The 11,760-nt window shown below is 42.2% G+C and overlaps 2 protein-coding genes across 2 annotated transcripts; both read left to right on the top strand.

Moving 5' to 3' along the window:
* Positions 1-4,315: 4,315 nt before the first annotated feature.
* Positions 4,316-5,536, top strand: LOC146381152 (serine/threonine-protein kinase pim-1-like). Its single transcript, XM_084938578.1, has 6 exons — positions 4,316-4,324; positions 4,441-4,488; positions 4,592-4,810; positions 4,918-5,098; positions 5,185-5,355; positions 5,445-5,536. The coding sequence occupies exons 1-6, from the start codon at positions 4,316-4,318 to the stop codon at positions 5,534-5,536; spliced, it is 720 nt and encodes a 239-aa protein (XP_084794704.1).
* Positions 5,537-10,107: 4,571 nt separating this feature from the next.
* On the top strand, positions 10,108-11,457 carry LOC146381151 (serine/threonine-protein kinase pim-1-like; the record flags this gene model as incomplete). The annotated part of the gene is made up of 5 exons (XM_084937087.1): positions 10,108-10,266; positions 10,404-10,451; positions 10,555-10,773; positions 10,881-11,061; positions 11,148-11,457. Coding segments are annotated over 5 exons (810 nt in total), but the record flags the coding sequence as incomplete, so codon positions are not given.
* Between the last annotated feature and the right edge of the window lie 303 nt (positions 11,458-11,760).

Here is an 11,760-nt window from a genome sequence, read left to right as displayed (position 1 = left end):
GGGACGGGGCCAGATAAGCAGCCAGAGACGGCTCCATAGGGGGTGGGTTAGCTAAGCCAGCCCCCTCGGCGCCGTCCAATTCCATGTACTGTCCATAGCCGGGCACAGTGACGCGGGTAGACAGAGGTTTGTCCCATGATGCTGTTAGCTCGCAGAGAAAGTCTGGGAACATGGGAAGGCAGTTTTTGTCCGTTGCGCGCTCCGGTGGGAGGAAAAACCCCGCGAACCGCGACGGCTCCTGAGCTGGCGGAGGAGAGGGCCAGTCCACCTGCAGCTTTTCAGCAGCACGGCGAAACAGAGAGAAAAGAGAGGTGTCGTCGTGGCCGACCGGCGCAGCAGCGGCGGTACATTGGGCCGACAATGAGCTCTCCTGCTCATCCTCCGACAAACCATGGATGTCCAGGCCGATGTCCAGCACGTCATCGTCGTCCTGGGGAGCGCTGGCGGGCTTCAACCCAGGCTGAAGCCCGTCAGCGCTCCTGCATGGTTCCGGCTCGTCATCGGCTAACCCGTCAACATATTCCATGTGGTCAGCCCAGCTAATTGCAGGGACATCGACCGGAAAATCCTCGTCTTCGGACTCAGACGAAGCCGGGGCTCCAGACTCGGAAAGGAGAGGGTCATGCCGTGCGACAGCCGAGCGTCCCAGCACTTTTTCCACAAACGTCATCCGTCTTTCCAGGGTCGAGCGCCGGAGCTGGCGACAAAACGCACAGGCTTCGGGCTCTGTCAACGCTCTCCTAGCGTGGACGATCCCCAGGCAGACAGGGCAGGCATCGTGCTGGTCGCTGTCGTGCAAAGAGAAACCGCATCCCTGAGGACAGGGGCGAACAGAAGATTTCTGCTTTGCTCGCTTCGGTTTGGAGTCCATTCCAAAACACAAAGCAAAACGCTGCACGGGAAAACTTGAAATTAGCGCTCCGCGGGCAGCCTACACACCAACTGCGCGGTGGAAGCTAACACCAACAGGGGCAGTTAAGCTAAGTTCAAGTCGGCAGACAACGGAGCTAACTAGCAGCAGCTAGCTAGCCCAACTCAGCAGAGGTGTTCTCAGCGAGGTGAAGAGCGTAAGAACTGAGGGATGACTGTGATGACAGCGGCTATATGTGCAGGCGGGGCCGTGCGCGTGTCATCACACGTCATCTGCCTTAAAGGCGTGATTAAAGGTTTCTTCAGCCAGGACACGCGAGGGCGTGATATCCCATACTTATGTGTTGTACCGAGTGAATCGACTGAAAGGGAACGGAGCAGACTCAACGCCGCCAACTCTGTCCAAACAACCGCCAGAGGAGAAAAGAACAAAATCTTCAGAGGAAGATGGCATCTCCAATAAAACAATCTTTGAAGCCATTCTGGGACTTGAGAAGAAATTTGAAACACAACTGGAAGATATCAGAGAACAAAACAGACAGAGTGCAGCTATGGTCGCCAGTTTGGCTAAGGCTGTAGAGCAGGGGTGCCCACTCCTAGTCCTCGAGAGCTACTGTCCTGCAGTTTTTAGATGCATCCCTAATGGTTTGATTACCTCTTCAGCATGCCATCAAGTTTGGCAAAGGCCTGATAACAAGCCATTCATTTGATTCAGGTGTGTCAAAACAAGGATGCATCTAAAACCTGCAGGACGGTAGCTCTCGAGGACTGGGATTGGACACCCCTGCTGTAGAGTTTAACACTGCATAGATGGTCGATTGTAAAATTAAAGTTGCTAAACTAGAAAATGCGAATGAACAGCTGCTTAAAGAAAAACGGCAATTTGATATATATATTTTTTTAATTTGGAAAAGAGTAGGCAAAAATAAATTTTATATCTTCCTTGTTAATTGATGGCATTGAATGTGAGGAGCCTAAAATTTTGCAAGATGAAGTTTATACATTCTATTCCAATCTATATTCCTCACAGTTCTCCCAAGCAGACTGTGATGTCTGTTTTGATCAAATAAATAATTTAATCCCTCAAATTGATGAATCATTTAAGGAATTTTGTGAATCTGATTTTAGAATTGAAGAGTTAGATGCATCTGTTAAGAAAATGGCGTTTAATAAATCCCCTGGTCCAGATGGGCTTAAAGTTAATTTCTTCAATTTTTCAGGGAAGACTTAAGGGAAATTTTATTTAAAGCTATATTGGTTTTAAATAAAGCCAATATAGCTTTAATAAAAACAACCCAATACATTTAATCTTATGTAAGCAGTATATACATGAATGTCAATTTTTTTTAAGACCAAACCAACCTTAGTTCACTGGAAGAACGACTTAAACCTGTTTATTAAATCCGTGACTTTGATTAAAAAGAAAAAGGCTACATATTTTGCTTCCTTTTTGGAAGATTTAGATTTGTTGAATTAATACTTTGATAATTTCCTGTATTTCACATGGGTTAAAAAAGATATATTAAATATATTTGTTTATGCTTTTTAAAGAACATATTTTAACATTGGACTCAACAACAAATAAATCCTCGCTAACAAAAAAGGAACTTCAAGCGCCAAATTGCTTTATATTTCTTCACTTAAATATACAGGCAGCAAGTAGGGGTGACATTCGGCCCCAAGTTTGAGGTGTTAGGCCTTAAACTGGACTAATCAACATAAGGATGGAAGCCACTGTGGAACTTTTTCAGTAAGTTGAGTTTTGTACGTGTTTTGTAAGTTAATCAGTAAATTAACACCAATAGCTAGTTAACCTTAGCAATTCACACAACAACTGGGTGTTGGGTAACTATGATGTTTTTATTTTAGAAAATAGTCCGTACACATGAATTAATGTACTTTAATATAAAAATGGAAGGTGATACAACCTCAAAAGCATGGTTGCCTCTAGATTTAAAAAGAGAAATAAGGTCTAGTAGTTTCACTATATAAAGAATAAATGCAAAATTTAAAAAGAACTGTTATAGCTGGATATATCGACGACTTATTCAATTATATGAAATGTTATGGCTTCGTGTGCCACAGTGTTTTTCTTTAAACTACTTGGGAACACTTTTACTGGCAGTCGGTGATGTCACTGAAAGGCAAGATTCTGTTGCCATAGTCTCCTGAGTTTATTTTGAAAGCTCACTTACAGAACTCGCTTAAACAGCTTAGAAAGGACCAGCACACACATTTGAAGAAATATTCACTACGTTTTCCTGTTTCAAACATTTTAAAAATTAAGATGAACAAGGAAACGAGAAAAAGTACAAGTCCAGCAGATAAGAAAGATCCAGGAGATCAAAGTAAGTAAACAAATACATCAAATCTGTGTAAAATCCCCCAAATAACAGAATCTACATTTCTAAAAATGTTGACACTCTGTGTAAAAATGAATCATTTGAATCCTGTGTTTGAGTGAAAATAGCAGAAATACAACATGTCTAATCAAAGAAAGGTTACTGGGGCACTTTGTCTTTGGTAAAATAACGGGACAAGTTTATTCTTGGACTCAGCAGTAAAAACAGACCAACAAGTGTCATGAAGATCTAAGACTTAGTAGACCTAGTATGGACTGGTGTTGCTCTGTTTTTATCAAAAGGATAAACTTATTAGAATGCCATCAAAATCCTTCCAGTCCTGATGTCGAGCACTCTTTTTCACTACTGTGTTGTTGTTGTTGTGTACAGACTCTAAGAACAGGATGGCTAAAAGAAAGGCCAGTCCTGAAAGGAAGACCCCCGTAAAAAGGAGGAGGGTCACTGAGCAGGCTGCTCCTTCCACCAGCTCAGACGCTCATGAGGTCAAAGGAGTGAAGCGTAAGGTCCAGCAAGATGCAGCGGGCACAACCAGTCCAGCAAAGAAGCCTAAACTTGCTGAGCCTACGAGCGGTGACAAGGAGCAAGCGTCTTCCTCCTTGGACGCTGGTAAAGGTAGACTAATTAGTTGAGTGAGGGGTAGATTAAGGAGATGAAGGAGATATTTGTGTCTATGATCTAATGAGCTGATGTGCTTTTGGTGTTTTCCACATCTGCAGACTGCAGTCAAAGCACAAAGCACGGGTGCATGAAAGATGGCAGGAGGAAGTCTGCAGGAGACAGCAAAGAGCCACCCAAGAGAAAGAAAGGGGACAAAACCAAACACAGCGCCCAAACTTCAGCAGCTGACCAGAGACGTAAGTAGCAAGCAGCTTGGCTTTTATACTCTGGTGAAGAGCAAAATGAACATTTAGGCTACAGCAGAGAGTCATTTGTGTCACAGCTGTAGTAAAACAACACGTGTGTTTGTCTTTTCAGGTGAATTCCAGGCCAGATACGTGGAGGAGCACCATCTTGGAGGAGGCGGCTGTGGAGCAGTGTTTGCTGGCTACCGGATAACGGATCGTTGCCCAGTAAGTGTTCAGATGGTGGGAGTAAGACAGGCAGTAACGCAGATAACGGATAATATCGTAAGCTGAGACGTGTGCTGTTTCACACCTTTAGTGATGTCATACGGAGGAAATGCTCACCAATGCTCTGTGTCTTTTAGGTAGCCATCAAACACATTCCAAAGGACAGAATCCCCATCAAAGTGACGGTAAGTGTGCAACACTTGAACTGTTTTTACATTCCTGGACTGAGTGCAGCGTTCACCTGTGGAACGTCTCTTCCTCATCATCCACTTTGTTGGAATATATCAGGGTGAAAACGGGAAGCGGGTCTCGGTGGAAGTGGCCATTATGCTGAAGCTTGCAGCTGAAGCGGATGGACCAGTGGGAGCGTCAGCACCCGTGTCTCTGCTGGACTGGTTTGACCTCGGCACAGAGCTGATCCTGGTGCTGGAGAGACCCATCCCCGCTGTGGACCTGCATGATTACATAACAGCAAATGGAGGATGTTTACCAGAGGAAAAGGCCAAGGTAAGTTGACTGGAAGAGCCTTAGACTGTACAGCATTCAATCAAAGCACAGAGTATCAGAGAAGCGTCAACCCATTGACTCATTACTGTCTTTTTCATCTTTTCCAGGTCATTCTGAAGCAGCTGGTTGATGCAGCGAAGCACCTGGAGGATAAACACATCTTTCACCGGGACATCAAGAGTGAGAACATTCTGATTGAGACCGGCTCAGATGTGCCTCGTGTTCGCATCATCGACTTTGGACTGAGCTGCTTTGCTAAGGAGCGATCGGTGTACCGCCTCTTCTATGGTAACATATTCAGCTCCTGCTCTTCACACATGTAGCAATTTTTGCCTTTTGTTTTACAAGAAATTGTCATTGTGTCTGTTTATTAGGTACACCTATTCACACCCCTCCCGAATGTTACGGCCGCAAAAAATACAGGGCTGGACCCACCACGGTGTGGCAAATGGGAGTGGTGCTGTATGAAGCGCTTCATGTGGGGGACTTTAATACCATGACGTTCCTCCAAAAGGAACTGAAATTCAACAAGGATCTGTCGCCACGTAAGAAAACGTCACGCTTCAACATTCACTGATGGCTTGGATCACTGGAACTATCATCTTCATCTTTTTCCTCCTTTCTTTCTCTCCAGACTGCCGGAACTTCTTGGACGCATGTTTAACCAACGTCCCGGAGAAGCGCCCAACGCTGGAGGACCTCCAGCTTCACCCCTGGCTCAGATAAACCCGTCTCTCTCACACACAGACACACACTTCATATATTGTCATATAAGTGTGATACATTACCTAACTTTCTTTTCTTTGTCTTTTTTTTTTTTTGTCTTTTTTACAGGAAAAAATTGTTTTTAGTTTTTTTGGCCTATTCTAAATTCTGCTATCCTGGAGTTCCTGTAACCCCCCCCCCAGCCGTCCCAGGAAAGGGGATCTCTCTTTGAATGGGCTTTCCCGAGGTTTCTTCCCATCGATCTGGCCCCCCGGGGAGTTTTTCCTCGTCTTCATAGAGAGCTTGGGCTGGGTCAGGAGCTCCATCAAAATTGGCCTAATTTGATTAGTTAAATGTAATAAAATACTTTAATGTAATCAAATAAAATTTAGTAAAAGTCTGAACATTTAATTTCCATCAAAATAAAACTTGTTAAATTCAACTTTGGTGAGAATACTCTTTTATTACCATTTCAAGGATTGTTTTTTACCCAAAAAAGAAGAAAACTGAAAATGAATCAGGTTAAAGTATAACTACTGGCCTGCATTTACCAGTAAGTACAAACTCTCCACAAGTACCACTTAACTCAGGTTTCCCACGGCACCTGTGCAGAGTTTCTGTTTATGACCGTGCTCTTGTTTAAGTTGACTCCGCTCATTAATAAATCTTGTAAAAAGTTCAAGCGATTGCGTCTGCTCTTTGGTCCAACTGCACTCTCATTTCCAGTCTGTGACATGGGGGTTCCTGTCTTTCTTTCCTTTGCATTATTGTTAGGTTTTTACCTTTCAATATAAGGTGCCTTGAGGCAACCGTTGTTGTGATTTTGTGCTATATCAATCAAATACCCTCTGTAACCCTGTTGTGTTGCAACTCCAAATGGGAACATTTTTCGTGAATGCAACTGCTTCTACTGACATTTTGACTTTAAACATAAAATATTTTTGTATTTGTCAAGTAATACCACACACTACTCAAACAGGTGGTATGAACTTATTTCAAACAACTGCATAATTTGAAGGATACAGCTTACGTAAGCCAAATCTTTGTAAGCTGCAAAGACCATTAAAGTCAGGAGTGTTTGTTAAATGGGAAAGTTTAACCTACAACAGGGATACTTTGGACAGCATTGTTTGACACAGACAGGAGGATTTTTTTTATATAAAATATTAATAATGCACTAGAGCCTACATTAAATATATTATGTATAATCCAGCTGAATGAAATACAGTGGAACAATGGATTTCCATTCCATCTTGGGTTCTTAACATGCTAGGCTAGGCTCACACCTAGCCTAGCATCGGCAGTAACATCTGTAGCTTGTAACATTCAACACTTATACCACACTGTAAGGAACAACAAGAAAAGTAAAACAACACACTACATTCTCATAGCTCCCGATTATTTTTTTCCAAATGTTTTTGAGCTTAATCGGCCAGTAAAATACATTATCTAAACTTAACAGGTAGCTAACGAAAGCGAGTGACTCACCGAGATTTTCCAACACAAATAACTCCACAGATGTTATTCCCTCTGGGGTCAGAGTTCGGGGGCCTAATAAAAGAGCAGCTTATTAGCACTGTTATGTGTAAAAAAAAAAAAAAAAAAAGGTCTCATTAACTGCTTTGCAGCACTGCATACTTTGTTGAAAGTACACTTGACCGCCAGGGGGTGGCATCAAGATGGCGGCTTTAACGGTCGTGTGTTTTTTCAGGAGCACCGAAAGAGCGCACAATTTGCTAAGTAAGTTTATTCTCCTTCCAGTTGAATATGCCCACAAGATTATTAAACATACAAAGCTGCATTTTGTACCATCAAACTGTAATGCTAAGACGTCTTCACATGCTAAAGTCAGTGATCATGGCTATGCTAACATCGAAGCGGCTAATGTGGGCCTAAACAAACAAGAAAGCGGAGCAGACTCAACGCCGCCAACTCTGTCCAAACAACCGCCAGAGGAGAAAAGAACAAAATCTTCAGAGGAAGATGGTATCTCCAATAAAACAATCTTTGAAGCCTTTCTGGGACTTGAGAAGAAATTTGAAACACAACTGGAAGATATCAGAGAACAAAACAGAGTGCAGCTATGGTCGCCAGTTTGGCTAAGGCTGTAGAGTTTAACACTGCATAGATGGTCAATTGTAAAATTAAAGTTGCTAAACTAGAAAATGCGAATGAACAGCTGCTTAAAGAAAAACGGCAATTTGATATATATATTTTTTTAATTTGGAAAAGAGTAGGCAAAAATAAATTTTATATCTTCCTTCTTAATTGATGGCATTGAATGTGAGGAGCCTAAAATTTTGCAAGATGAAGTTTATACATTCTATTCCAATCTATATTCCTCACAGTTCTCCCAAGCAGACTGTGATGTCTGTTTTGATCAAATAAATAATTTAATCCCTCAAATTGATGAATCATTTAAGGAATTTTGTGAATCTGATTTTAGAATTGAAGAGTTAGATGCATCTGTTAAGAAAATGGCGTTTAATAAATCCCCTGGTGCAGATGGGCTTAAAGTTAATTTCTTCAATTTTTCAGGGAAGACTTAAGGGAAATTTTATTTAAAGCTATATTGGTTTTAAATAAAGCCAATATAGCTTTAATAAAAACAACCCAATACATTTAATCTTATGTAAGCAGTATATACATGAATGTCAATTTTTTTTAAGACCAAACCAACCTTAGTTCACTGGAAGAACGACTTAAACCTGTTTATTAAATCCGTGACTTTGATTAAAAAGAAAAAGGCTACATATTTTGCTTCCTTTTTGGAAGATTTAGATTTGTTGAATTAATACTTTGATAATTTCCTGTATTTCACATGGGTTAAAAAAGATATATTAAATATATTTGTTTATGCTTTTTAAAGAACATATTTTAACATTGGACTCAACAACAAATAAATCCTCGCTAACAAAAAAGGAACTTCAAGCGCCAAATTGCTTTATATTTCTTCACTTAAATATACAGGCAGCAAGTAGGGGTGACATGGGGCCCCAAGTTTGAGGTGTTAGGCCTTAAACTGGACTAATCAACATAAGGATGGAAGCCACTGTGGAACTTTTTCAGTAAGTTGAGTTTTGTACGTGTTTTGTAAGTTAATCAGTAAATTAACACCAATAGCTAGTTAACCTTAGCAATTCACACAACAACTGGGTGTTGGGTAACTATGATGTTTTTATTTTAGAAAATAGTCCGTACACATGAATTAATGTACTTTAATATAAAAATGGAAGGTGATACAACCTCAAAAGCGTGGTTGCCTCTAGATTTAAAAAGAGAAATAAGGTCTAGTAGTTTCACTATATAAAGAATAAATGCAAAATTTAAAAAGAACTGTTATAGCTGGATATATCAACGACTTATTCAATTATATGAAATGTTATGGCTTCGTGTGCCACAGTGTTTTTCTTTAAACTACTTGGGAACACTTTTACTGGCAGTCGGTGATGTCACTGAAAGGCAAGATTCTGTTGCCATAGTCTCCTGAGTTTATTTTGAAAGCTCACTTACAGAACTCGCTTAAACAGCTTAGAAAGGACCAGCACACACATTTGAAGAAATATTCACTACGTTTTCCTGTTTCAAACATTTTAAAAATTAAGATGAACAAGGAAACGAGAAAAAGTACAAGTCCAGCAGATAAGAAAGATCCAGGAGATCAAAGTAAGTAAACAAATACATCAAATCTGTGTAAAATCCCCCAAATAACAGAATCTACATTTCTAAAAATGTTGACACTCTGTGTAAAAATGAATCATTTGAATCCTGTGTTTGAGTGAAAATAGCAGAAATACAACATGTCTAATCAAAGAAAGGTTACTGGGGCACTTTGTCTTTGGTAAAATAACGGGACAAGTTTATTCTTGGACTCAGCAGTAAAAACAGACCAACAAGTGTCATGAAGATCTAAGACTTAGTAGACCTAGTATGGACTGGTGTTGCTCTGTTTTTATCAAAAGGATAAACTTATTAGAATGCCATCAAAATCCTTCCAGTCCTGATGTCGAGCACTCTTTTTCACTACTGTGTTGTTGTTGTTGTGTACAGACTCTAAGAACAGGATGGCTAAAAGAAAGGCCAGTCCTGAAAGGAAGACCCCCGTAAAAAGGAGGAGGGTCACTGAGCAGGCTGCTCCTTCCACCAGCTCAGACGCTCATGAGGTCAAAGGAGTGAAGCGTAAGGTCCAGCAAGATGCAGCGGGCACAACCAGTCCAGCAAAGAAGCCTAAACTTGCTGAGCCTACGAGCGGTGACAAGGAGCAAGCGTCTTCCTCCTTGGACGCTGGTAAAGGTAGACTAATTAGTTGAGTGAGGGGTAGATTAAGGAGATGAAGGAGATATTTGTGTCTATGATCTAATGAGCTGATGTGCTTTTGGTGTTTTCCACATCTGCAGACTGCAGTCAAAGCACAAAGCACGGGTGCATGAAAGATGGCAGGAGGAAGTCTGCAGGAGACAGCAAAGAGCCACCCAAGAGAAAGAAAGGGGACAAAACCAAACACAGCGCCCAAACTTCAGCAGCTGACCAGAGACGTAAGTAGCAAGCAGCTTGGCTTTTATACTCTGGTGAAGAGCAAAATGAACATTTAGGCTACAGCAGAGAGTCATTTGTGTCACAGCTGTAGTAAAACAACACGTGTGTTTGTCTTTTCAGGTGAATTCCAGGCCAGATACGTGGAGGAGCACCATCTTGGAGGAGGCGGCTGTGGAGCAGTGTTTGCTGGCTACCGGATAACGGATCGTTGCCCAGTAAGTGTTCAGATGGTGGGAGTAAGACAGGCAGTAACGCAGATAACGGATAATATCGTAAGCTGAGACGTGTGCTGTTTCACACCTTTAGTGATGTCATACGGAGGAAATGCTCACCAATGCTCTGTGTCTTTTAGGTAGCCATCAAACACATTCCAAAGGACAGAATCCCCATCAAAGTGACGGTAAGTGTGCAACACTTGAACTGTTTTTACATTCCTGGACTGAGTGCAGCGTTCACCTGTGGAACGTCTCTTCCTCATCATCCACTTTGTTGGAATATATCAGGGTGAAAACGGGAAGCGGGTCTCGGTGGAAGTGGCCATTATGCTGAAGCTTGCAGCTGAAGCGGATGGACCAGTGGGAGCGTCAGCACCCGTGTCTCTGCTGGACTGGTTTGACCTCGGCACAGAGCTGATCCTGGTGCTGGAGAGACCCATCCCCGCTGTGGACCTGCATGATTACATAACAGCAAATGGAGGATGTTTACCAGAGGAAAAGGCCAAGGTAAGTTGACTGGAAGAGCCTTAGACTGTACAGCATTCAATCAAAGCACAGAGTATCAGAGAAGCGTCAACCCATTGACTCATTACTGTCTTTTTCATCTTTTCCAGGTCATTCTGAAGCAGCTGGTTGATGCAGCGAAGCACCTGGAGGATAAACACATCTTTCACCGGGACATCAAGAGTGAGAACATTCTGATTGAGACCGGCTCAGATGTGCCTCGTGTTCGCATCATCGACTTTGGACTGAGCTGCTTTGCTAAGGAGCGATCGGTGTACCGCCTCTTCTATGGTAACATATTCAGCTCCTGCTCTTCACACATGTAGCAATTTGTGCCTTTTGTTTTACAAGAAATTGTCATTGTGTCTGTTTATTAGGTACACCTATTCACACCCCTCCCGAATGTTACGGCCGCAAAAAATACAGGGCTGGACCCACCACGGTGTGGCAAATGGGAGTGGTGCTGTATGAAGCGCTTCATGTGGGGGACTTTAATACCATGACGTTCCTCCAAAAGGAACTGAAATTCAACAAGGATCTGTCGCCACGTAAGAAAACGTCACGCTTCAACATTCACTGATGGCTTGGATCACTGGAACTATCATCTTCATCTTTTTCCTCCTTTCTTTCTCTCCAGACTGCCGGAACTTCTTGGACGCATGTTTAACCAACGTCCCGGAGAAGCGCCCAACGCTGGAGGACCTCCAGCTTCACCCCTGGCTCAGATAAACCCGTCTCTCTCACACACAGACACACACTTCATATATTGTCATATAAGTGTGATACATTATCTAACTTTCTTTTTTTTGTCTTTTTTTTTTTTTTTGTCTTTTTTACAGGAAAAAATTGTTTTTAGTTTTTTTGGCCTATTCTAAATTTTGTTGTCCTGGAGTTCCTGTAACCCCCCCCCCAGCCGTCCCAGGAAAGGGGATCTCTCTTTGAATGGGCTTTCCCGAGGTTTCTTCCCATCGATCTGGCCCCCCGGGGAGT

This window comes from Perissodus microlepis, chromosome 8 (assembly GCF_051167445.1).
Source record: "Perissodus microlepis isolate ML-2025 ecotype Zambia chromosome 8, ASM5116744v1, whole genome shotgun sequence".
NCBI classification, from domain to species: domain Eukaryota; kingdom Metazoa; phylum Chordata; class Actinopteri; order Cichliformes; family Cichlidae; genus Perissodus; species Perissodus microlepis.
This window is presented reverse-complemented; position numbering and strand designations above follow the sequence as displayed.

What these genes read in the sequence shown, in the direction of transcription:
- LOC146381152 (XM_084938578.1), top strand. An exon ending in GGTGTACCGCCTCTTCTATG is followed by an intron (nt 5,099 to 5,184) that starts GTAACATATTCA and finishes TCTGTTTATTAG; the next exon opens with GTACACCTATTCACACCCCT. An exon ending in CAACAAGGATCTGTCGCCAC is followed by an intron (nt 5,356 to 5,444) that starts GTAAGAAAACGT and finishes CTTTCTCTCCAG; the next exon opens with ACTGCCGGAACTTCTTGGAC.